Source organism: Convolutriloba macropyga, chromosome 8 (genome assembly GCF_964194025.1).
Source record: "Convolutriloba macropyga chromosome 8, txConMacr16.3, whole genome shotgun sequence".
NCBI classification, from domain to species: domain Eukaryota; kingdom Metazoa; phylum Xenacoelomorpha; order Acoela; family Convolutidae; genus Convolutriloba; species Convolutriloba macropyga.
In genome coordinates this window covers 62334481-62356612 of record NC_134475.1, presented here as the reverse complement: position 1 = coordinate 62356612, position 22132 = coordinate 62334481, and the positions used below count along the sequence as shown (strand labels likewise).

Below are 22132 nucleotides of genomic sequence, written 5' to 3'. Positions count from 1 at the left end.
TGTTATCCACAGATCATTCCGATAGTTTTCGATTCTGAGTTTGGTTCTCAATTTTTGTATTTTCGCACTAAAACACTTTCAAACAACATCCGAAAATTGTTTGCAATTTGTTATACATATGCCTTGACATTTTAGTTGATATCTGTTTTCAAATTTATAGCATTCAACGGCTCTGCTAATCCAAACCACTTTTCTCTGACTTTTTAGGGTTTTTTGGACGAAGTCTTTGTTTCTCAAGGGCTTATCTCATTCTCAAATAGTTTTTTTTGCAAAATTTTTAAGAATTGATCTTCCAATATGGGGAGATTTATCACTGGGGGAAACAATCGAAGAACAATTTCGATGGCTTCTGAGACGGGTACATTAGTATATTAACTTTAATCATCTAGTCATACACTTTCCTCATCGCCTCAAGCTCAAGAATTTGATGTTTTCCTCTGGCTTTTAGACTCCTAATTTTGACGTGAGCTTCCAATACTTTTTTTCAACGACTTCCCATAATTGATAGAACGGAGAGCCTCCTCTGTGAAACTTTGCCAGACCATGAAGTGCCGGTTGTGCGCCTGTTGTTCCAATCTTTTGATAATTTTTTCTCTGTAATGAGACCGTTTGTTTTTCATTTAAACAATTTTTTTTTATCATTGTCCACTTTGAAAATTATCTCATCAATTGTTGTCTCTAACTACAAAAAATGGGGGCAGTACATTATTTTTATCCTTTTTTGGTTGATATGTAGTTTTCTTCATAACACAAAATGCAATACCTTTATCAAACGGTACATCTAAAGTTCCTTTTATTCAAAAAAAAACTTTGCCAAAACTGATAATCCTCTCCAAGCTAGGGTGTAATCCTCTCCAAAGGGCTTTAACTTAATGAAAAAAGGTAAAATTTTGCAGGCAAATGAACGGATTTTTTGAACTTTTTTTAAACCTTGAAATCAGTTAATATAACATATAGGAAGAAAGTCAAGTTGCCTTATTTGTTGCATAAGAATCTTATTTCTTGGATAGAGGCCGTCAGCATCTTAAATCATTAAAATAATTCCATCCTGATTTTTTTTGTGAACTCTGGAAGAACTTTGTGAGCGATACACAGATACGCACGAGCAGTCTTTGTTTTCTATCTAGTATGTACTACAAATCAATTGGAGCTCAGCATAATTGGTATTCCTTTATAGATCTCGCATAAAATATTAAAGCTTTTCACCAACACGAGCTGAAATTATAATCGGAAGCCCTAGTTGAGACCGGATGGTTATCTTGTAGGAATCTGTTTACTACAAGAACATGCATCTTCTGGCGAACATTTCTGCCAGATTCCTTCAAGATAAACATTTTATAACAGATGCTTACAAGATAACCATTTTATAACAAATTCCTACAAGCAACTTTTCCTGCCAGATTCGTACAAGATAACCGTCCGCGCAAACCGTCCTAGGGTCCTAATGAGCTCGAAAAAAAAACCTTAAATCGTCGCAATATTTGAAAATACACAAAGAAATCATTAAAAAAACTCGTCTTTTTAAATAACCAATCAGCGCATAAAACCATTTAAAAATCTTAGTTCCACTTATAATTTCCGTTTGTGCCCCCCCCCCGTACGTTATGCACGCCTAGTTACAGAGCACTTGTCATTACACTGTAAATCATCATGCAAAAATACGGCACGTGCGTCGGGGGGGGGGGGTGCAAATAATAATATGCACCCACTAAGCTGCGGGGGGGGGGGGGCACAAACGGAAAAGATCCAAAATTTTAACCAACGGTAATTAACCATTGGGTTGCTTGGTTTGATACTCTGCTCATAAAAGCTTGTGATCAGTTTGCATTTTTTCTAAAGAAAAAACGAACAAGAAGACTAGAGATGAGTTTGTCTTGCAACAACGTGGGTTTCATTAGGATTTGTTGTGCAATTACACATTTGCACATATTGACTAAATATCAGGATCGATAATTTACTAAAATTAATTATTACTTCTATAAGTGTTTACTAATTTCATCAAGCAAAACCCTAATAAGTATCAACAATTCTTACCCATTGTCGCAACCCGGAGGGGTGTATGAATATTCTTAAATTATGTATCGCATGTTTTATCACATATTCTGTCGATTAAGTTAATCACACCTGCAATTTAATTTTAACCTCTTATCGCTTCCCTTGCCTCATTTTGTCTATTTGTTCAGCTTATCGGCTCACCATATTTCGCCCTGAGTCATTTCTTAGTTATTTCGAATCCAATTTCAGCAACTTTGGTCTATCATAACTGACTCCAACCTTCAAACATAGTTGTATACTTCACAGAAGACCTGAAATGCTGTCGACTTTGTTGTGTGTGGCTATTTCCTTGTCAGGTAACTGCATAAGATTGAGATTGATCGAGTCGTAGAGTTGGAGTTTTTAAAATTTAGCTTTACTTGATTTACATGCAATATAGGAGTTGAAAATTGACTCGATACAGACTTCAATGCTTCAAAGTAAACTTGAGCAAATCCAGTTTGAGCGAAATATTTCAATGCTTTTGTCACATTTTGTAACCAATTATATCTATCTATCTATATAAACAATGCTACTAAAATTAATGACCAATTTTGATAGAGGAAATACAAAAGCAACTCTGCTTGATTTGCTGCAAAATAACGATCTAGCAAACATTATGAATACAAACTTTATCAAAAAAGTAACAGGTTCCAGGCATTGCAAGTGACAAAACTGTGTGAGCCCTTTGGAAAAAAGGATTGTGATCTCTTTAAAAAACACAAAAACCTTTATTTTGGTAAAGCAATGACTTATTTTCCTCCCAGTGTACATTGCAATTAGATAGACGGAATGCTTCTTGGCGTCCAAAGAAGGTCCTTAAATTTTTTAGTTAACTGGAAATTTTGATAACTACGAAAAAAAGATCGTGTTTTCGAAACGTTATGTTTCAAAAAGATAACATAACATTCCTGTGCATAAATGGAAGATCGTTGGTGATTTCTTGCCAAGAAAAAATTTGAAGATAATGGAGTGTCAAGCATTTAGTCTGGTTTCGAATCTAATTGAAAACTGATGCGGCAATTTTGAATCAGCAATTATGGAAGCAGACAGTTTTAGGGAAATTTTAGAAAAAGTAATTGCAATCTAGAACAAAGTAGATACAGATTTTGCTACAAAAAATGTGCAAACTACACAATTCGTCTACCAGTTGTGAAAGAAACTGATGAGTAATGAATAAATACCACAGAACTGATTCGAACTCGAAATGTTGGTTTGTTAGTTATTGACAAGCTTTTTAAAAATTTTTGGTGGGTACGTAGTGCTTCGGTAAAATTGTACTTAAGCTCTACATTCGAAGTTTCAGTATTTTCAGTGTCTGACTCGTTTCTACTTCCGGAATGGAATTACAAGGGGTAGCCTAAAATTTCTTGTTTGATTTTGAAACATAATATTAGAAACATTAGCAAACTTTTCAAAGTTTTCAAATATTATAAATTTTGCCTTTTTACACCATGAATGTTGAGAACAGAAAATTGAAAAAGTGAGCACACAATTAACATGCTCCATAGTCGTCAATTATTTTTAAAATACTGCGGATTGTTTTAGAAAAATTGCAATTTAAAAAAGTAATTTTCAAAATTTTGCTCAAAATGAAAAAAATTAACAATTTTTATAACAGATTGTTTTAAGTTGATGTGGTAGGCTGTGATTTGTTGAGTAAGCAAGATATCAGCCATTAGGGTATAGGGTGAGAAATTAGATCCCTTATTTGTATTCCACTCTACCTGCCTGTGACTGTACAAACATCTTTGCCATTGTGGCTTTTTTTGCAAAAATTTAACATTCTAAAATTCTGGCGCTAATGTTGGTGCTTATTTTTTTGGGAACTTAAGTGATCAAAATATAAAAAATGTTTTTGTTTTTCCCTCGAAAACTGTTGCATCCCCCTCTGCTTGTGCTCCATAAACATGATTTTTAGTTATAATTCCCTGGAGACAAGTTTGGTTCTTCGGCCATTGGACATTTAGATAAAAGAACTGGTAAAACATGTGAAAACATCATGGTAGAAAAATTAGGACACCTTTTTTGATCTATTATGTGATGATGTAACACTAATTGATAACAATTTGGTCCTCTTGTATTCAAAAACGGGCCAAATAGAAATCATGGCATTTCAGTGAACAACGAGAAGTCAGTCAATTCATTAACTGTGTGAATTATATATTCTCAGGTAGTTTTTCATTAGGCAAAAATAATCATCAATATTTTGCAAATTTAGGCCATTTGGTATATTTCAAAAAAATACTGGATATAATTAGATTCTTTTGGTAACTTCAGTTTCATACATCGTCCCTGCAACTAACTATGTCATTTGCTAAAAACTTGGTTTGTTAGTCCTGATCTTGAGTCCTGACTGTTCCTTTAAAATCTGCAAGTTGATCAAAAGCTTTTGTGATGAGTTTAATAAGCAGTAAAAATTCTTTTATAATTCACGTTATGAATTCTAGTTTCTATATTTGAGTTATATTTTGTATTATATTTTATATTTTATGAAAAAAAACAAACATCTGGTTGCCTATCAATCCGCTGAGAAACGCCTTTGATCAATTTACAATTTTCAAAAGGAACAATCAGAATAAAGATTAAACTCTGCTTCTTTCAATACCAATAAATCCATAAATAAACTTGAGAAATCTGAAGTGCGCAGTCGAATTTTTCCCAGCTTTAAAACTGTATTCTTCAGATAACCTTTTAAGCAGTTGCATCAAATGTACGAAAGCTAGAATCATTGCAAAAGCTCAAAAAATCTGATCTTATACAAATTTTTAGCCAACGGAAATTAACCATCCTGTCGCTTATCAATCTGATCATAAAATCTTTGATCAATTAACAATTTTTAAAGGAACAATCAGACTAAAGATCAGTTTGTCTTGGAAATTTCACATAGATTTTAGCGGCTTTTTAGCCCACGCACACTTGGGCAGATGTTGACAAATATGTTGAAATATTGACCAATTCAGCTTAATAAATTTAAAAATCACTACTATAAATTTTTACTATAATAAATTTGTCAGACTAACCCTTAAGAAGTACCAACATTTCTTATTGACTGTTGAAATCCGGACGAGTGTGTTCTTAAATTATGCCCCACCTGTTTTATTGCAATTTTTTCCAGATTTAATTTATTCTATATTTTGCCTCAGGAATGGCAAGAACACACATTTAACAAGTGAGAACACATTTATCAGGCCCAAAAGCCATGCTGTCCATTTATCATTACTGCTGATTGATTTAGTTCTCTCGAAAAAGATGCCTTTAAAATTTTTTTAAATAACTATGGAATTGTGGCCAAAGTTAGGATATTTTCCCAAAAATTGGTTTGTTTCTGATGTAATATTCGATGGCCTAACACTTAATAATGATAACAATTTGCTTCTCCTAGATTTAAAAAAGAGCCGAACAGAAATAAAAACCTTCCAGTGTACAACAAGAAGTCAGTCAATTCAATAAATGTATCTATTATATATTCTCAAGTAGCTTTTGATTAGAAAAAAATATCATCATTATTTTGCAGATTCAGGTCGTTTGGTTTATTTTAAAACAAGATGGATATATGTTTATTTTTGAACAATGTGGATATAATGAAGTTTTTTTGGTAACTTCAGTTTTTTTAGATGTTGCTTACATCGTCCCAGCAAATAACTATATTTTTCCCAAAAAATTTGGTTCTTTGGTTTGAAGCAAATAACAAATGCCCAAAATATCCAAAAAAAGATTGATAATTTCTGAGAAAAGTTTAATTTACTAATTATTTATTATTTACGCCAGAAAATTCTGCCCCCAATGTACAAGTTTATGAGTTTATCGCGTGATCACTTTTCAGGATTGTGTTTATTGCAATCGGAAGCACGAGTACTGGACATTGAAAACTGGGTTCATCTGACCTACCCATTATCACCTGAAACCCCAGTTTACAAAATGGTTTATGAACCCATGAAAATCAACGAAGAAAAGTCAGTAGCGACTGATGTTTTCGACATTCCTAAACTAAATGGAACATTCATTTCATGGAGGTTTCTCGAGTTTTATGAACATACGGGTACACATGTTGACGCACCCAGACATTTTTGTGAAGACTGCAAAACTGAAGATGAGCTGACTTGGGAAGAACTGACGGGACCTCTGGTTGTGATCGACGTCCGTTATTTGGTAAGTTATTTTTTATTTTTTGAATTTGTTCCAACTTAATGTCTATGAGATATAAGGCATGGTTAGCACTTTTTTGGCAATTGAGGACCATATGGGACTTTCGTGCGTTCATGTTCAGACTTTCGTGCGTTTTTTGATGTTTCCAGACTAATTTTGAACGCACGACGCCCCCCTCGTGCGTTCATCTTCGGTCTGGACATACTTGCTTCCGTCTGGGACCTCAACCTGGGATAGTTTTCGTACTATTCAGTCTGGGGCGAAGGGAGGCTTCGGTATATTCGGTTTCTTAGATTCATTTTGTTCAGCTTTAACAGTAAGATGTTTGCCGATATTTTTGGTTTCAAACGTACAAAATAGTCTCTATGTTCGGTCTCTTACATTTGGTATGCTCGATAATGATTGTAAGATATTATTCATCAGTCTCCTCTATACAAAAATTCCAGTTTTTTGTTTCTGAGGTTTTTGTTAACTTTTGTTTAATTCTGAGTTTTTTGTTTATAAAGTAGTCAAATTCTACGATGACTTTCTAATAGCATGAGTTTCAAAGGTACCTTCAAAGACAAATTCTTCAAAAAATGAACAATGATTGACTTTCTTTTTCGCTCATTTATAAAACTAGATGAACGAGTAGGAATGTTTCGTTTGCTTATTGTTCCGACCCCACTTGTGAGGGGGAGGAACTATATACTCAAATGGGTTTTTTTTTGTTTAGTCAATTCTGGCAGATCGATATATTCACCGCAGAGATATGTGAGCGGTATCAATAAAAAGCTGGTCCAGCGTAGAATTCAAAAATAAAAAGATTTTTTTGATTTCCGTTTTTTTCGAGGAGTTATTGAGTATTGAAGTTTTGTGTAAACACATGATATTTGTTCACTTTTAGTGTGACGTTTCTTCAAATAAAGATATTTTCTATAAAAAAAACATTTCAAACATTAATTTTTTGTCCGAAAATGAACCAATTTCGTTTTCCTTAAAGATTAAAAGCAAAAAAAGCACTGAGTGAGTAACAAAAAAGCTTTGAGTGAGTAACAGCTAATGGCTGTTAAGATTTTAAATACAATTTTTCGAAAATTTTTTCGAATATTAAACAGTCATAAACTTATTTTCGTGATCTGAAAGTCAGTCTCTGTGATGAAAGCACCCCCTTCAGTCCTACTGTAATCAAATCTGATCTAGTTGGCAGTTCTATCTTTTAGTTTTTAGTAATATGACTTCAATGACACAAGACTTCAAAAAGTTTTTTTCGGATATTTATGTATTATTGGTTACTTTTGAAATCTTATCATTTTATCCTAAAACTGATAGCCCCTATTGGCTCCACAAAAACGTTCAGTGGATCACAGATAAATTTTTTAGATAAAAGCTTATAGTTTCAAATGGCTCCGACCTTTTCTTCTCGCACTTCTCTACTGAATTTTCGATTTTTGCCAGATTTTGTTGTTGTTTTCATAGTCATAACACTTGTTGTGATGTCTTATTGATCACCTATGCATGACAAACATCACCAAACTCCTATTGAAGCATATTCAAGCGTATTTATTGACTTTCGCTGAAACTTATTGAACTTAACGTCTGTTAAGAATTTTAAAAAAATATTTTCGAAAGTTTTTTTTGAACATTAACCAATCTTAAAATTTTCGTGAACTGTTAGTCAGTCTCAGTATTGACAGAACTCTTTTGTTTTCTACTGAAACTAAAATAAATTTCGTTGGCGGTTTTATCTTCTAATTATTGGTTATAAGACTTCAATCATACAAGAATTCAAAATCTTAAAAAAAATTTTTGGATATGTTCGTATTATTGGTTACTTTTGAACTCTTATCACATTATCTAAATATTCTACACATTATCCAAATATTTTTCTAATCCCATTGGCCTGGAAAAGACATTCAGTGGATCGCAAATAAAGTTTTCAGAGAAAAGCTATTGGTTTAAATGGATTCAAAGTTTTCTTCTCGCACTTCTCAAATGAATTTTTGGTTTTTGTCTGATTTTTGTTGTTGTTTTCATAGTCATAAGACTTGTTGCAATCTTTTATTGATTATCTATGCATGACAAACACTTTTTTGCCATCGTGTTATTTCTGAGCGCAGTTATTGACCTCCGTTAAAAACTTTTGATTTTAATGGCTGTTAAGTCTTTAAAAAATTTCTTCGAAAATATTTTGAACATTAACCGACCCTAAACTTTTTTTTGGTGGACAGTTATCTAGTTTCATTACCTAAAAGATCCCTTTTTTCTTTCTAATGCTGCCAAAATAATCTGGTTAGCGGTTTTATCTTCTACCTATTAGTTTTAAAACTTCAATGCGACCAGTTTTCATATTTTTAAAAAAATTTTCGGGAAATTTGTCTTATTCTTGGATCCCTTTGAAATCATATCACATTATCCTATACTGATAGTTCCCATTAGTTTCGGCAAGACGTTTAACGGATCAAATTTAAAGTTTTTAGAGAAAAAGTTATGATTTAAATTGCTTCGACACTTTCTTCTGGCACTTTTCTACTGAATTTTTGGTTGTTGACTGTCTTTGTTGTTGTTCTCATCTTCAATAACTTGTTGTAAGGTTATATTGACCAAATATGAATGGCCAACAAACTTTTTGTCCCATGGAGGCATAATTCAGCGTATTTAATGGATTGCGTTGAAAGCTAATGAAATTAATGACGTTGATACTACGAGTTTTTTCTCAAAAATTTGGTGGTTCTAATGTTTTTGTTCACATTTGATTTTTTGAAACTATATTGATTAAAAATAACAATTCCATTGCTGTTAAAAAATTAATTGAACATAGAAAAGTTTGCAGCGAAAAGTTCATTTTTATTGCCTTAGACACTTTTCTCGCGCAATATTTTTCCTAAAATTGCTGTTTTTGCCTAATTTGTTCTTTAGGTAGCCATAAATTGCTAACAAGTCTCTTAGGCTTGTAATTGAAGAACGAATTAATGATTTTACATGAATCAGTTAGTCAGTTTATAGCCTTTAGTATTAAAGTTTATGATATACATTTTCAAACTTTTTGCAAACTTTTCAGTTTTTGTTGTTCTTTTCGTCAAATGGTACCTTATTTTAATTAATGAGAGGTCACATCCAACTTCTTGTATTTCAAAAAATAACATATCTACTGATATTATTTGTCACCGATGCTTTGTTTGTTGGACAATATGCGTTTCTATAAACGTTTTTTGAGTGGTCCTTTTTTGCGCTTCTTTTTCTCTTCTTTCAGAACAATCGCGTAGTAACAGATCCCAATGGTTGACAAATTCGGCCCAAATAAACCTATTTAATCTCTCCTTATAATTCCTGCAGCTGAATTAGTACAAATAAGAATTGAATGAAAAATACATGATATTCAGATAATAGCTAATGGTTTTAATGGTAGCAATAGTTTGTGTTTTCGCAAATCGTTTCTAATTTTTTTTAGGTTTTTCTTTAGTTCGTTTCTCAGGCTTAAACTACCCAAAAACAAGGCCTTTTGGTTTTGTAGTAACTTTTTATTAAATTATTAAAAGCTAATTTATTAAAAGCTTTTTATTAATTTATTAAAAGATTATTTAGTTAAAAGCTAATGATTTTTAAGACTTTTGAAATTTCTTGGTTTAAAAAATGTTGATTAATGTTTGAATTTCCCCTCATTGATCGTTCTCTTCGTTGACTTGTAACATAGTCTCATTATGAAAACTTTCCATCCGCTGTGTAGATAGGAGAAATTAAATTTGAGTTGTTAAAGTTTTATCTGACTGCATTTTGACGTTGTTACTCTGTGCTTTTAAAATTAGATATTAAATTTTTGCCGTGGAGTTATCGTTTTTGCTAATTTTTTGGTTGTTTTTTGTCTCGTAGTCTCTTTGAGGTCAGATCGCATTAGCGCTGTAATAAGGCAAGGCATTGTGTAATTCAATTAGTAGATAGGTTGTGTAACAATTGTTTTAAACTCAAATATCTATTTTTGTTATTTCTTCATTTGGTTGATAATTAAGTCAAAAATGTAGATGAGCTCGGGTCGGAACATCATGTGCGAACGCACATAAACGAGCCACTTTGTCAATTTAAAAGTTTAACAGACTTCTTGAACATTGATGCGTTCAGTGCATTATGTCACACTCAATGACTCGTGATATGACCATGAGAAATTGATTACAAATGTCGCTTTCTCGTAATTTTGGGTGGTTTGAAACTAACCACACCGACCGTTTTTTTACGTTTAAAACCGAGCACAGAGCATCTGAGAAACTAAACATACCGAAGAAATCCAACATATCGAAGAGTTCCTACTTTTAATCCTAAAATACCGATGATTCCTTGAGATTAAAAAGCAAACATACCGACCGTACCAAACAAAAAAGCTAAGAGCTTTTGTCGTATTTGTGCAAACCATATATGTCGACCATTTTCTTACGACTACCAAAAACGATTTCAGGACTAGGGTAATCTAGAGTCTATTCCAGTCGTTCAACTTATTTTGTAACTGCTCACAAGAATCTCCTCAAACTGTTATTAACAGTACATTATAGCCCTTATTTCTGCTTCTTAAAACAACTCACCCTTCAATGGCCTAAAGTTCACAGTGAAATATGATTTTGTATGAAGTATACAGTCTTCTCTGTATTTAATTTGACATTTGGTCAGAATCTATGACAGTTGACAATTTGACCTGTGAGATAAAAAATTATCACCCATGACAATTAATTGTTTAACAGAACTGACAACTTTTTTGAATTGATTTTTTCAGTTCACTTTTTTTGAATAGCTGTTCTTGGAACTAACTGCCAACAAAAACCTTCGAAATGGTTTTAATTTCAGTCACCTTGTACTTAACTAGACCTCAGTTATAGATCTCAGTCAAATTTGTCGCGTATTCTAGGTCGCTTTGGCGCAGGTTTATATCTACGATATTGCGCACGTTTAAATATTATATCAATGAGTAGATAAGAATAAGTTTAAAAATAAAGCAATTTTAAAGAAGGACTTTGGCAGGCTAAAATTTGAGGTTGACTCAAGACAAAATCGTAAAAATGTATCTTTTCCTTACTCAAACATAATGTTTCTTCCCTGTTATTTTTCTTTAATTAATGTTTTGACCGGTTTGAGAGATCTAACAGGTTTGAAATTATTTTAGGGACACCTTCAGTTATTTAGCGCGAAGGATCGAAAAGTTTCTCTTTAGTTTTTCAATTAAACGGTTTTTGAAAGAATACGATGGGAATACAGTTGAATTACTGTAGTATTGTAGCTAGAATTCAGACTAGCAGAGCTGTTCCCAGAAAGTTGTGCTTTCGCGGTTTTCCTAACTCTCAGAGTATGTTCTGCGTCATTTTTATTGATTTTTGTATTTACAGAAACAAAGTTTGATATGTTTTGAACCGCAAAGACTTGTTGATGGCGTTTTATACATACAAAATAAATCTTGATGAATTAATTCCGATGAATTTTTTTTCTCTTCTTTTTCCTCGTTTTGAGTTTCGAGAAAATAGTTTGATAAGACTAAAGAAAATTTTAGATTAAAGCCGAGAATGCTGTGTCCGCTCTTCAGTTTGGATGTTTTTGGCTTTTTTAAATGGTTTTGTTTTTCAGTATATTTTCTCACAAGAAAAGAATCCCTTTTTAACGGTGGTTAAGAAATGAGATCAATTAGATTTTTTCGATTTCTATCAATTTATAACCAGTATTTTTGAGTTTATGGAATTGAAAAACCCGCAAAACTAAAAAGTGTTTTTGGATTTTTAGAGCTCGGGGGAGTCCGGAAAGCATATAGAGGCCGAAGACTTCCAAAACTTTGTGGACCAAAACGGGGCAATTGAAAGCGGCTCTTTCGTCATCTTTCCGGGCCGCTCAATTTTATATTCAGCGGTGAAATTTTTATTTTTATTTTGAGAAAGAGCGGTTCAATTATATTTTAAGTTTAATATACGTATCTCACAGTAGATTAGATAATGAAAAGAGGACTGCATCGCTACTGCTGCGTTTATCAGAAAAATTTTTGTGTCACTTAAAAAGTTTTTTTTGCTCAAATTTTCAATCAAATCCTTGTTTGTGGAAGTTTCTCATTTTGGCATGGCTTTAACTTTAAGATTAATAATAGTTTTTCATAGTTGTTGGGTTGACGCTAAATATATTTACTTACCACGATGCACCAAATTTTCATACAGCTTATCAAAAATGTCCACCTGGTGTTTCAAGATGAGCAAAATCAACTCCATTAGAAACGTGAAAAAATTAGGCAGAATTAGTTACATGAAATATTATGTCTTTGTGTCGAAGGAATTTAAAACAGAAATTACCTTTGCGGTAGCTAGTTGTGACAAATCAAGTTAAAAAATTCCCCCCCTGAAACTTTAGTATCTCTGTTCAAGTTTCATTTTTTATAAGCAGCTGACAATTTTTCACATGCATCAGAACAAAATTGTTGAAGCAATTAAAACATTCATTTCCCATAACAAAAAGTGGCACAAATTGAAGATTTATTTATCGATATTTTTTGTTGAACTTATCCTACAAAAAAGCAAGTGTCAATAAACATTTTGCCATCCTTTTGTGCTTTTTTGAGAATCTTGCTAGCTACAATACGTATAACTTTCGTTTTTTTTTTCAATTAAAAAACTCAAACAGTCTAATTAGAGAGAAAATTGGGGTCAAAAAACAACAACAATTAAATTGGAGAATCATAATATCATAAATTGATATAGTATTATGAGCTTTATCTCAGGCACGGTATTATAGTTTATGCAGAATAGTGGAATTTCAAATAGCTGTCGAATTTGAAAAAATAGAAAACGGGTCGCAAAATGTATAAAGGTCGAATCTAACGGGTCGCAAAATGTTTCAGCGTCTCTCGCCTCCAGCAGCAAAAACAATTGAGCAATAAATTATTGAATTTATCAACCAAGTGATATTTTATCAATTCAATGAACTTGTTTTTGGTTACCGTTGTAACAAGTTTATTAGCATTGCAAACCGCTATAATTATTGCTGTTCAGAAGCGTCTTACTTTGCTTATGTAGCAACATCCTATCAACTTAAATTAGTAAAATAAATAAATCTCTCATATTTGCGTGAACATGATTAGATATTGGTCTTAATTGGTGCTAGGTCAATAGTTCTAAAGACAACAGATCGAAAGCAAAATTTGGGACATTTCGATAATAAACTTATTAAACTTGCCTATTGGCGAATCAGATTTGAGTGCTCATTTATTATACTGCGAATAGCATGTTCTATTGTGATATATTGTTCGGTTGTGATGGATTCATATCGGGGCTAGGGGTATAAGCCGACAAACAAATTAGAAGACACGCTAATTGGCAGACAGAATTCATCAAGACGACGTGAAAATGACCAAAATTGGAACTGAATAACTTAAGTAGTGTTATTAGAAGCTTCGACTCTAGTTTGGCCGTAATAAATTGTTTGGTTGGGATAGATTCATATCAAGCCCCACGGGCCGCTGAGGCATGGCCAAAGTAGTTAGTAGTTATAGCCAAAAATTATTTATTTCAAAACAGTACTTTACCCAATTAGAGCGCTGGTAATTATCATGAACTGTGGTTTTCGAGTAGCTATATTTGCTTACGTGTCGGCTAAAAGGTGTGTCGGCTAAACTGTATGTCGTCCAATTGACCGGCCACGATTCATATCAAACCCCACGGCCCGCTAAGGCTAGGCCATGGCTCGCGGGAAATGGCCAGCAGCAGTAACTTTATGCCAGCTCGCAAATAACGCCTTATTTCAGCCAATGAGAATAGAGATTAATTATAGATCTATTGTCTCAATTTTTTTGTTTTTGATCTGCTGTTTTTTGGTTCTACTGTCCGGTTACCGTTTAAATTAGATAAAAATTTCATGGAAGTGCTCAATTCTTTTAAATACAATTTTAATATTGGCCCCTAAGGCAAAAAGAAATAATTATCAATTGTCAATTTAAAAGTTTAACAGACTTCTTGAACAATGATGCGTTCAGTGCATTAAGTCACACTCAATGAGTCGTGATATGATCATGAGAAATTGAATACAAATGTCGCTTTCTCGTCATTTCTTGTGGTTTGAAACTAACCACACCGACTGTTTTTACGTTTAAAACCGAGCACACATCATCTGAGAAACTAAGGATACCGAAGAAATCTAGCATATCGAAGAGTTCCTACCTTTAATCCTAAAATACCGATGATTCCTTGAGATTAAAAAGCGAACATACCGACCATACCGAACAAAAAAGCTAAGAGCTTTTGTCGTATTTGTGCAAACCATATATGTCGACCATTTTCTTACGATTACCAAAAACGATTTCAGGACTAGGGTAATCTAGAGTCTATTCCAGTTGTTCAACTTATTTTGTAACTGCTCACAAGAATCTCCTCGAACTGTTATTAACAGTACATTATAGCGCTTTTTTCTGCTTCTTAAAACAACTCACCCTTCAGTGGCCTTAATTTCAAAGTGAAATATGATTTTGTATGATGTATGCAGTCTTCTCTGTATTTAATTTGACATTTGGTCAGAATCTGTGACAGTTGACAATTTGACCTGTGAGATAAAAAATTATCACCCATGACAATTAATTGTTTAACAGAACTGACAACTTTTTTGAATTGATTTTTTCAGTTCACTTTTTTGAATAGCTGTTCTTGGAACTAACTGCCAACAAAAACATTCGAAGTGGTTTTAATTTCAGTCATCTTGTACTTAACTAGACCTCAGTTATAGATCTCAGTCAAATTTGTCGCTTATTCTAGGTCACTTTGAAGCAGGTTTATATCTACGATATTGCGCACGTTTAAATATTATATCAATGAGTAGATAAGAATAAGTTTAAAAATAAAGCATTTTTAGAGAAGTACATTCGCAGGCTAAAATTTGAGGTTGACTCAAGACAAAATCGTAAAAATGTATCTTTTCCTTACTCAAACTTAATGTTTCTTCCCTGTTAAGTTTCATTACTTAATGTTGTTATTTTTACAATTGCGACCGGTTTGAGAGATCTAACAGGTTGGAAATTATTTTAGGGACACCTTCAGTTATTTAGCGCGAAGGATCGAAAAGTTTCTCTTTAGTTTTTCAATTAAACGGTTTTTGAAAGAATACGATGGGAATACAGTTGAATTACTGGAGTATTTTAGCGAGAGTTCAGACTAGCAGAGCTGTTCCCAGAAAGTTTTGCTTTCTCGGTTTTCCTAACTCTCAGAGTATGTTCTGCGTCATTTTTATTGATTTTTGTATTTACAGAAACAAAGTTTGAGTTGTTTTGAACCGCAAAGACTTGTTGATGGCGTTTTATAGATACAAAATCAATCTTGAGTAATTAATTCTGATGAATTTTTTTACTCTTCTTTTTCTTGGGTTTTGAGTTTCAAGAAAATAGTTTGATAGAACTAAAGAAAATTGTAAATTAAAGCCGAGAATTTTGTGTCCGGTCTTCAGTTTGGATGTTTTTGGCTTTTTTAAATGGTTTTGTTTTTCAGTATATTTTCTCACAAGAAAAGAATCCCTTTTTAACGGTGGTTAAGAACTGAGACCAAATAGATTTTTTCAATTTCTATCAATTTATAACCAGTATTTTTGAGTTTATGCAATTGAAAAACCCGCAAAACTAAAAAGTGTTTTTGGATTTTTAGAGCTCGGGGGAGTCCGGAAAGCATATAGAGGCCGAAGACTTCCAAAATTTTGTGGACCAGAACGGGGTCATTGAAAGCAGCTCTTTCGTCATTCTGTTCACGGGATGGGGAAAATACTACTGGGATGGAGACGACAAATACATGATGGAGGTCTGCTTTAATATAATTAGATCTCAATTTCTTCAAAAGTGATCATTTGATAATTTTAAAAAAATGTGCAAATGATAAACTCTTACCGTAGTCTCCGAACTAGAAATATCAAACTCAGGTTTCATGCTCTCTCAATAAAGTTAAGGTTACCAGTTAAGGTTACAGTTGAATTGAGTCAGGGTAAAAAAACAACCTTAACCTTGTTAAGGTAAATTTACCTCTACTTGTTTTGTAAAGTTTTACATTACACATATTTTAAGGAAAATTCCATCTTTTTTTGAAGCTCTCAATTGCTCAAGTCTCAGAACAAGGAAAGATCTATAGTCAAGCTCTAGTCCAACTTAAACGCCTATCTCGCAAGAGAAGACACTTGTATTATAAAATCTTGCCAAAACATCGCAAAACTTTTTAAAAATTATACATGTTTAACGAGATTCTTACTTGATAATACAAGATAAGCGTTTAAGTTCGACTAGGGCAGTGAACCCATGGTACAAAAGTCCAATAATAGCATTTTTGGAAACTTTTGTTTATTTCATAAAAAAGTTAGTTCAACAAAAATATAATTAAGTTGCCTAGTCGAGAAAAAAATAATCTTTCAAGATCTTGCATGATTAAATTTTATCCGAATAGGGTTATCTATAAAATTAGTACTTAGTCTACGCTGAGGCAAAATTTGAAAGCAAAAAGAAAGAATTGAAAAAATGTAAATTCTGCTAGTCAAAAGCTTCAAAGGCTTAATTTTCCTGTTTAGTTCTGTTTCTTCTGTATTACAGCAAACATGTATCGGAGAGACCGGAATCGACTGGCTGTTAGAAAATGCAAGAGACGTGAAGGGAATTGGCATCGATGGAGTGTCTCCGGAATGCATGTCCAATATTGGGTATAACATTTCTCAATTTCAACCTTCAAGCATTTTTAATATGTAAATGTTTTTTAATGGGTGGGGGGGGGGGGGGGAGTTAGTGTAAAGAAATCAAGCGAGCAATTTATTGATCGATCAAAACGAGCTTCTCCGCAATAATTGGAGAGCAATTTCATATGACATATGACATATGACATATGACAGGCATGGCCGCGCCGTTTAATTCATTTTTCAGCCGTGATCTTTTTTTGAGAAATTGAGCGATGCAATTATATTTTGAGTTCAATATAATACCTCACAGTAGATTAGATAATGAAAATGGTTGCATCGTTTGGTCCAGACAAATTATTTTCATACCCAATATCTGTCGAGGACATTCTTTTAATAATTCCAGGTCCTGACTAGGGTACTGCTGAGTTCACCACAAAATTTTCTGTGTCACTTAAAAAGTTATTTTTGCTCAAATTTTCAATCAAATCCTTGTTTGTGGAAGTTGCTCATCTTGGCATGGCTTTAACTTTATTGTTGGGTTGACGCTAAATATATTTACTTACCATGATGCACCAAATTTTAAGACAACTTATCAAAAATGTCCACCTGGTGTTTCAAGATGAGCAATATTCACTCCACTAGAAACGAGAAAATTATGCAGAGTTAGTTACATGAAAGATTATGCCTTTGTGTCGAAGGACTTTAAAACAGAAATTACCTTGGCGGTAGCTAGTGGTGACAAATCAAGCTAAAAAACTCCCCCCCCCCCCCCCCCCCCCCCCCCCTGAAACTTTAGTATCTCTGTTCAAGTTTTATTTTTTATAAGCAGCTGACAATTTTTCACATGCATCAGAACAAAATTGTTGAAGCAATTAAAACATTCATTTCCATAAAAAGTGGCACAAATTGAAGATTTATTTATCGATATTTATTGTTGAACTTATCCTACAAAAAAGCAAGTGTCAATAAACATTTTGCCATCCTTTTGTGCTTTTTTGAGAATCTTGCTAGCTCGTTATACTTCAAAGTTACGTTTTTTTCAATTAAAAAAGTCAAACAGTCTAATTAGAGAGAAAATTGTGGTCAAAAAGCAACAATAATTAATTTGGAATATCATAATATCATAAATTGATATGGTAATATGAGCTTTATCTCGGGCACGGTATTATAGTTTATGCAGAATAGTGGAATTTCAAATAGCTGTCGAATTTGAAAAAATAGAAAACGGGTCGCAAAATGTATAAAGGTCGAATCTAACGGGTCGCAAAATGTTTCAGCGTCTCTCGCCTCCAGCAGCAAAAACAATTGAGCAATAAATTATTGAATTTATCAACCAAGTGATATTTTATCAATTCAATGAACTTGTTTTTGGTTACCGTTGTAACAAGTTTATTAGCATTGCAAACCGCTATAATTATTGCTGTTCAGAAGCGTCTTACTTTGCTTATGTAGCAACATCCTATCAACTTAAATTAGTAAAATAAATAAGTCTCTCATATTTGCGTGAACATGATTAGATATTGGTCTTAATTGGTGCTAGGTCAATAGTTCTAAAGACAACAGATCGAAAGCAAAATTTGGGACATTTCGATAATAAACTTATTAAACTTGCCTATTGGCGAATCAGATTTGAGTGCTCATTTATTATACTGCGAATAGCATGTTCTATTGTGATATATTGTTCGGTTGTGATGGATTCATATCGGGGCTAGGGGTATAAGCCGACAAACAAATTAGAAGACACGCTAATTGGCAGACAGAATTCATCAAGACGACGTGAAAATGACCAAAATTGGAACTGAATAACTTAAGTAGTGTTATTAGAAGCTTCGACTCTAGTTTGGCCGTAATAAATTGTTTGGTTGGGATAGATTCATATCAAGCCCCACGGGCCGCTGAGGCATGGCCAAAGTAGTTAGTAGTTATAGCCAAAAATTATTTATTTCAAAACAGTACTTTACCCAATTAGAGCGCTGGTAATTATCATGAACTGTGGTTTTCGAGTAGCTATATTTGCTTACGTGTCGGCTAAAAGGTGTGTCGGCTAAACTGTATGTCGTCCAATTGACCGGCCACGATTCATATCAAACCCCACGGCCCGCTAAGGCTAGGCCATGGCTCGCGGGAAATGGCCAGCAGCAGTAACTTTATGCCAGCTCGCAAATAACGCCTTATTTCAGCCAATGAGAATAGAGATTAATTATAGATCTATTGTCTCAATTTTTTTGTTTTTGATCTGCTGTCCTTTGGTTCTACTGTCCTGTTACCGTTTAAATTAGATAAAAATTTCATGGAAGTGCTCAATTCTTTTAAATACAATTTTAATATTGGCCCCTAAGGCAACATGAAATAATTATCAAGATACCATATATCAAAATTTCCAAGGTCGTGTTGTTAAATGCAATTGTGAGATAACTTAATTTTAGCGACTAACTAAACTTGATGCGACCACAAAGCTTTTTGAGTAATATTAACTGTTGGCTTTTGACATCTGCTATGAAAGCATTAATCAATTTTTCATGAAAAAATGAATAATTAGATGGAAACAATGTGGAATGAAAAATAATGAAATGTGAAAAAAAAATTAATATCAGAACCATTCAGGTGCTAATTGCCAGACTTATGAGTTCCACAATTTATTTGTCTGCACCAATGAATGATCACCTGGCTGGTTGTATCCGGATCTGCTTAGCGCTAATTAATTTATTTGAAGATTTTTTTTCGGCACAACAGTTTGCTTAAGCTATAAATTAGCACCTTCAGATTTTGAGCCAACACTCTAAAAAAAATGCAGGTAAATTGATTATAAATTGCATGTATATTTACCTAGATTTCGCAAGTGAATTGTTCTTTAATGCAACTAACCTAGAATCTACCTGCAAACACATTACATTTCCTGCAATTCTATGTAAAGTTTCCCGCAAATACGTAGAATTTACAATTATACTCTCCTGGAATTTCGACTGCAAACAATTTTCTAGGTAAATTTGCCTGCAAAAACACGCCCAATTTGCAGGTAAAATTATAGCATTTTTAACTGCAAATTCTAGGTAGATTGCATTAAAATTTAGCTAGAATTTTACCTGCAAAAATTAAATTCCAGGTTAAATTTAATTTTTGCAGGTAAAATTCTAGTTAAATTTAAATGCAATATACCTATATTTTGCAAGTAAAAATGCCTAGAATTTTGGCAGATAAATTTGTGTTTTTTGCAGGTAATATTACCTAGAAAAAATTTGTTGCAGGTAAATTGTAGGAAGGTATAACTGCAAATTCTAGGTAACCTGCAGGAAATTTTACCTAGATTTGGAGGTCTTGTAATGTGTTTGCAGTTAGATTCTAGGTGAGTTGCATTAAAGAACAATTTACTTACAAAATCTAGATAAATTTACCTGCAAATTATAATCAATTTACATGCAAAAATTAAGCTGAAAAGACATAAGTAAGCAGCTTCTGTCGGGTGCTTAAAAAACCTGGTAACAAGGATTATAGCTGATAGGGCATAACAATTTCTGCTGAAATTTTCCAGTTTTCTGCTTGGACTGACTTTGTATCCTTCTAATCTTCCATTTAGGACTATTATCTAAACTGCAATTAGAGTTTTAATGTTTTTGTACGTCAAAATTTTACATACTCTATATAGTATTGTTGTTTTAGTTTGCAGTTAAATTCCAGGTAACGTATTCTAGATAAATTGCACGTATCATTTTGTGCAGGTCATTTTGCAGGTAATGTTACCTGCAATTTTGCTTACCTGCAAACGTTGCAGGTAAATTTACCTAGACATTTTTTTAGAGTGAACGGGCATATTTGCAGCAGAATCTATAATAATCGACAATCAAAATTCACGGCAATGGAAATTATTAAACGTTAATTTCAAAACAATTTAATTTTTAGATATTTTTGTTGCTGTCAACTTCAAAAAAATAGTTTCACACTAGCCAGACTATCCACAATTATTAATTAGCATTTGTCTTCTTGATCCGCAGAGAATATTGCAAGTTTTTACGCACTTTTCTTTTTATTTTTGATTTGCAAGTTATTGGAAATTGCTACTTAGAAATTCCAATTTGAGAGGTTCATAAAATTAAAAAATAAATAGCTTATGTACCTTTTGAGACTAGACAAATGCATTTAAAACGTGGCTAGATAACAATCGAAAATTTTGGTTACATTGTCGTAGTTTTCATTGCTGCCTGCTAGAAAAAAATGATTATTTTTCCCACTGAAGACAAGGAAAAATTTTTATGTTTCTGAAGTAATTGTTTTAACTGAAAAAACAGCAGTAGTTAAGATCGTTGAAAAATTTATCAACTTCGTGTTTAAAACTTTTGATTTTTTCAGCGCCACTGTATAACGCCACTTTGTAACATCATCGAAGTCTTGTCCTGTTCATTGTGTTTTTTTTAAACTTGAATGATAGCAACCATAGTCACACATCTCACGCATCGTCTGGACATAGACACTTTCCGTCTGGGACGGTCTGGACATATCGAATTTCGGTCTGGGACCTCAACCTGTGTACATTTAAAGTTATATTTGAAATCAAAAACAAAGTTGCATCTGTATTAAAATGGTCCGCGAACTATCTGAAAAAAATATGAAAGTACTAGAAATCCTGTTTCTTCTAATAAAATGACATTATAAAATAAAGTAATTTTGCCTCATACTACAATTTTTTCCACACTTTTTTAGCTTCCGTCTTCACACAACACTTTTACCCGAAGGAAAACTGCTGATTGAAAACGTGAAATCGGATGGATTGGAGAAACTGCCGCCTAAGGGATCCCATTTGATGATATTCCCAATGCATCTCAAAGACGGAACTGGAAGTCCGGCAAGACTTATCGCAGTGATGGACGGGGTATCCAGACTTACGACGCCAGCTCTGCTTCTGATATTTGCCTATGTTTTACCGATTTTTCTATTCTGATTAATCGCATTGATTTTATGTTAAAAAGAGTTGCATTTTGGAATTTGTGAACAGCAAAGATATTTATGTATGCAAAGTTACATAGACTGCAAAATTGCGCAGCAGAATAATCTTAACAAAGGCTAAAGACACTAATCGATTTCAAACTTCAGTGCATTTTAATTTATTTTTCACTCCAGAATAATATTTTTTTTCTTAAAAAAATCTTTTTCTTAACCATTTGAAGGGGCTGAGAATATTGGTTGAGACCTAAACAAAATAAAAAATGGGATCATTTGCATTTGTACCAACCCCCCCCCCCCCCCCAAAAAAAAAACTTAGTGAGCTCAAGCAAGTACTTTGAAAGCGGGGCGGAGGGATAACGGTAAAACGTTCTTCGCATATAAGTTTACACAC

General features: G+C 33.2%; 1 protein-coding gene across 1 annotated transcript; it reads left to right on the top strand.

Moving 5' to 3' along the window:
• Window positions 1-2130: 2130 nt before the first annotated feature.
• Window positions 2131-21930, top strand: LOC142344250 (isatin hydrolase-like). Its single transcript, XM_075395814.1, has 5 exons — window positions 2131-2351; window positions 5861-6186; window positions 15798-15947; window positions 16724-16830; window positions 21499-21930. The coding sequence occupies exons 1-5, from the start codon at window positions 2312-2314 to the stop codon at window positions 21734-21736; spliced, it is 861 nt and encodes a 286-aa protein (XP_075251929.1). The 5' UTR covers window positions 2131-2311; the 3' UTR covers window positions 21737-21930.
• The last annotated feature ends 202 nt before the right edge of the window (window positions 21931-22132 follow it).